Source organism: Myodes glareolus, chromosome 22 (genome assembly GCF_982192425.1).
Source record: "Myodes glareolus chromosome 22, mMyoGla1.1, whole genome shotgun sequence".
Lineage (NCBI taxonomy): Eukaryota > Metazoa > Chordata > Mammalia > Rodentia > Cricetidae > Myodes > Myodes glareolus.
In genome coordinates, this window is record NC_142047.1 from 13,309,486 (window position 1) to 13,313,559 (window position 4,074).

A 4,074-nucleotide genomic window follows, 5' to 3' on the forward strand; every position below is an offset into this window, starting at 1 on the left:
CCATAAAGCGGCACTAAAGAAATCAGATAAGGACATGTTCAAAGTTCAGTCACCGCCACTCCACGCGTTCTAGTGGAGGGGAGGGGAAAAGAACAACGTTATCATTTAAAACTCTCCAGCTCCTCTTCAAACACTGCACCCAACATCCCATAAATGTTGTAAACTTTCCCTACACGCCGGCGCCCGGAGTGTATGCTAATTTCTAAGGAATCCCCCCCAAGTCACCAGAGTTAGTTTAAGCAGCAGCCTACAAAATTTAAGCTAAGAAATGGGGACCCGGCCTCCCTCTCTTTAGGCACCTGGTCAAACCAGTTACCGAGGCTTAGGGAGCGGTTGCCAGTTTTGACCCTTTAACCCCGCCCCTCCAGAGAAGCAAGCCAGACAGCAGCGTTCTTTGCTCGGACAATCTTTTATTCTCCTATCTGACATTGTAAAACGCCAAGTAGATGGGGGTTAAATACAACCCACCATAGGAAAGGTAAACAGACTTCATAAACGCGCTGGCAAAAAAATTCCTTTCCTGCCCGACGAGGCCGGGTCTGCGACAGCGACCATTCGCCCTGCCTTCCCGTCGCGGTCCACGCCAGGCGATCAGTCTATGCTGACAGTTCCGGGGATCTCCAGACGCTCCACTGATCGCACAAAGATTGGTTCGGTTCAGTCCAGGCTCTCAGCAGAAGGCCGGCTCAACCATAGCAGCCTGTGGGGGCGAGGTGACTCAAGTCACTTCCCAGTCCCTAGGGCGGGTCCACACCCTGGCCTCCTCCCAGGCCCCACACCCACGCAAGGCAACAGGAAGCACCAGCGTCTGCCCCATGACGCAACCAGGACCGCTTGCACAAGTGTGCCACTTGTAGGGGCCGAAACGCGTCTACTAGTGAAACGGCCTTGAAAGGGCAGCCAGGCCAAGGGAGTCCGACCCTGAGATTCAAGATCCAGGTGTCCCTTCTCCCAGTCAGGGAGGGGGACAGTCCTTTAACAGCACCTTGCGGACGCACGTCTTGGAGAAGGCGCCCGCGCCGCCAGCTCCTCTGGCAGCTCGGGCCGCGGCTCTTCTTCACGGGCCGCCGGCTTTCCCCAGCCGGCCCTGGCCTCGGGTGTGCGTTTTCGGCTCCGGTGACGCCGCTCGGAACCCTCAGAAGGCGACCACGGCTCGTACCAGCACGCTGAGCATGTTGTCGGCCGGGCGGCAGGCTGGCTTGGCCTCGCACGCGGGGGGCGCTGGCGGGGGCACGGCGGGCCCACAGTTCAGGAGACTGGAGAAGCGCCTTTGGAGGACGCGGGCGAGATTAGGGAAGGCACCTTCGGTTTGCGCGGGAGGAAGCTGCAGGCGATCGGCGACCTCCGACGTCTCCTCCCTCTCCACCTCTTCTTCTAGACGGGCCTTCTTGCTTGGTACCAGTCCAACGTCACCGCCGTCGCTCAGGTCGCTGCTGCTCCGGCGCTTGCGGCTGATTCTGGCGGGGGACGGGTCACACAGCGCGGGGGTCTCCTGGACTCGCAGCGCCTCCTCTTGCGTGTCCATGGGCTCCGGGGACTGCTCGGAGTCGGGGGGCGCCGCTCTCACTGCGGCTTCAGCTTCCCGCGGTGGATGCAGGCGAGGGTCGAGAGTCCGGCCGGGTGGCGGGAACTCGGGTTGGTGGGGTTCTACCTTGGCTGAGAGGTAGAGCTCCCGAGCGCTGCGCATGACGAGGGACAGCTGTAGGCTCCGGTGGAGACGCAAGCCACCTCGCTGCATGCGGGAGTGGTACATCTTCCACACCGACAGGGTCATGATGCGCTGCGCTTCTTTCTGCACTTCCATGCTTGCTCGACGAGAACGTAGAGGAGAGCCGGGAACAGAGAAAGACAGGCAGTGCTGCCCAGAGAACAAACTTACACTGTCAGGTACACTGCTAGAAGTTCCGGCGGGGGGAAGCGTGCCGGAGCCTTTTAATATAGTCAGAATGACGTCATCGAGACGCCACGCCCAATCAGAAGGCCTCATCCGGGCTTTCCAGTGGCCAGGGACTCCTTAAAGAAATAGAAATAAATTTACTCCTTGAAGGAGAATTGGCTTTAACTCCGGCAAGGAAGAATTTACCCCACTGCGCCTTGAGACCCCAGGTTGATCTGGGTTCTCAGACTCACTGGCGAACTAGCCGATGAGGACCATCCTCTAACCAACGGGTGGTGGGGGTGGTAATCTTCCCGTAGCAGTGGGGAAGACCGGAAACGGGGTACATTCCCCGAGGGTACTGTTTCTAGCGCCTACCGGCCAGCTAATTAATGTTCTCTGAACAGTAAAAACGCTGCCACTTATTAAGTAGTTACTACACGCCGGGGTTGTTGTCTTTATTTAATGTCTCTGATCCCTCACCTCCACTCCGCAGGTGAGACACCTGAGGCAATATTTACTAAACAAACGAATGATCGTCGTACTACGGCGGAAGAGGCAGCTGAAGCCTTCAGCCTTTCTATCTCGATCCTCCCGGACGTAGGTGAAAAGTGGGCGCGGACAACGCGTCCTGAACCTGGAGGGAGCTCCCTTATAATCGCCTATATCCACAATGTGACTGCTGTCCTCAAGCTCAGCGTTAAACATCTCCCAGTTTTCCCGCAACGCGGTGTCATGGAAGTCCCAATTTTGTAGGGCCTGCCACCCTTTCCCGCCGACACCGCAGTGTTCTGCCTTCGCACCCCGGAAAGCTGAATTACCCCAAGAAAGATATCTGGGCCATTGAGAGAGTTCAGTGAGTAGAGTCACTGGCTGCCAAGCCACCACCTGAGTTCGATTCCCACGCGCGCGCGAATATCTCACACACACACACACACACACACACACACACACTCAGCACACACATAAAGAGATACACAAAGAAAAGACATCGGTTCCACTCTGTGCCACGAGCCAAAAACAAAAAAAAAAAACCAAAAACCTAATTCTAGTTGCAAAAGGATAAAGTTCTAATATTATCTTTCATTTGCTGTGCTGGTCCTTTAAGGAACACCCCCACACCAACGTGTAGGCTTCCCGCCACTGCAGCGGGTCCGACTTCCCTAGCTAAATTTGGATATAGTGACGTATTGCGGAGCCGCGAACCACTTCCGGATGCCCATATTAGGATAAGGGCCGACCGGTTGAGACAGAGCAAAGGACTTCCGGAGGGCGGAGCCGCCATCGTAGACCACACCCCCTCATGTCCTTCGCTTCCAACCCTAACGCTGTCCCGAGTGGTTCGCGCTTGCGGTTGGTACGGCATCCTGTGAGCGGTCAGCTCGACGACTCTCCACTGGACCAGTAGTTATGGTTTCCTTCTCTTATGCTGTGCCCACGCGCGGCACCGTCATGTGGGATGAGTTCGGACCTGTGGGGTTTACAGAAAAATTTCTTCGAACCCCTCCTGCACTCCCAGGCGTAGAGGGCAGAGTACTGTGTCTGGGTCTGTTCCCTCCTCCCATCTTCCAGGGGAAGCTACCTGGATACTCAGGCTTGGTGGCACGTGTCTACCCGCTGAGCCATCTCGACTGCTTTTTATTAATTTTTAGTATTTTGAAAGATCTTACTTGTATAGCTCCAGCTGTCCTGAAACTCACAGAGATCCGATTGCCCCGTCTGCCGAGTGTTTTTTTTTAAAGTATGCTTGCATGCCTGTGCACCACGTGTTTATAGTGGCAGCGGAGGCCAGAAGAGGGCGTCAGAGCGCGGGACACTGGAGCTATCATGTAGGTGCTGGGAACCGAACTTGTGTACTATGTAGCTCTAGGTGTGCTGGAACTCACTACGTTACGTAGAGTAGGCTGGTCTCAAATTTACAGAGATCCGCCTACCTCTGCCTCCGAAGTGCTGGGATTAAAGTTGTGTACCACTATTCCTAATGGATACACTAAGTGCTCTTAACTGCTGCGCTCAATTTAATGCATCGATCAAATGAGCTCCTTACCCTGCTGTAATCCCCTAAGGTTTATGGAAAGCTAGGATTATTGATATTGGCTAAAAAGGAAACTAAGGTTCCACGGCGGCAGTCTAAGGATCAACCCAATTCTGTAGGACTTTGGGCGTTAAGGCTTGTGCACTGGACGCCCATAACCAAG

The 4,074-nt window shown here is 55.2% G+C and overlaps 1 protein-coding gene across 1 annotated transcript; it reads right to left on the reverse strand.

The window, feature by feature from the left end:
• Positions 1 to 390: 390 nt before the first annotated feature.
• On the reverse strand, positions 391 to 1,931 carry Ier2 (immediate early response 2). The gene has a single exon (XM_085682202.2). It carries the CDS (start codon positions 1,802 to 1,804, stop codon positions 1,136 to 1,138), a length of 669 nt encoding a protein of 222 aa, XP_085538328.1. The 5' UTR covers positions 1,805 to 1,931; the 3' UTR covers positions 391 to 1,135.
• Between the last annotated feature and the right edge of the window lie 2,143 nt (positions 1,932 to 4,074).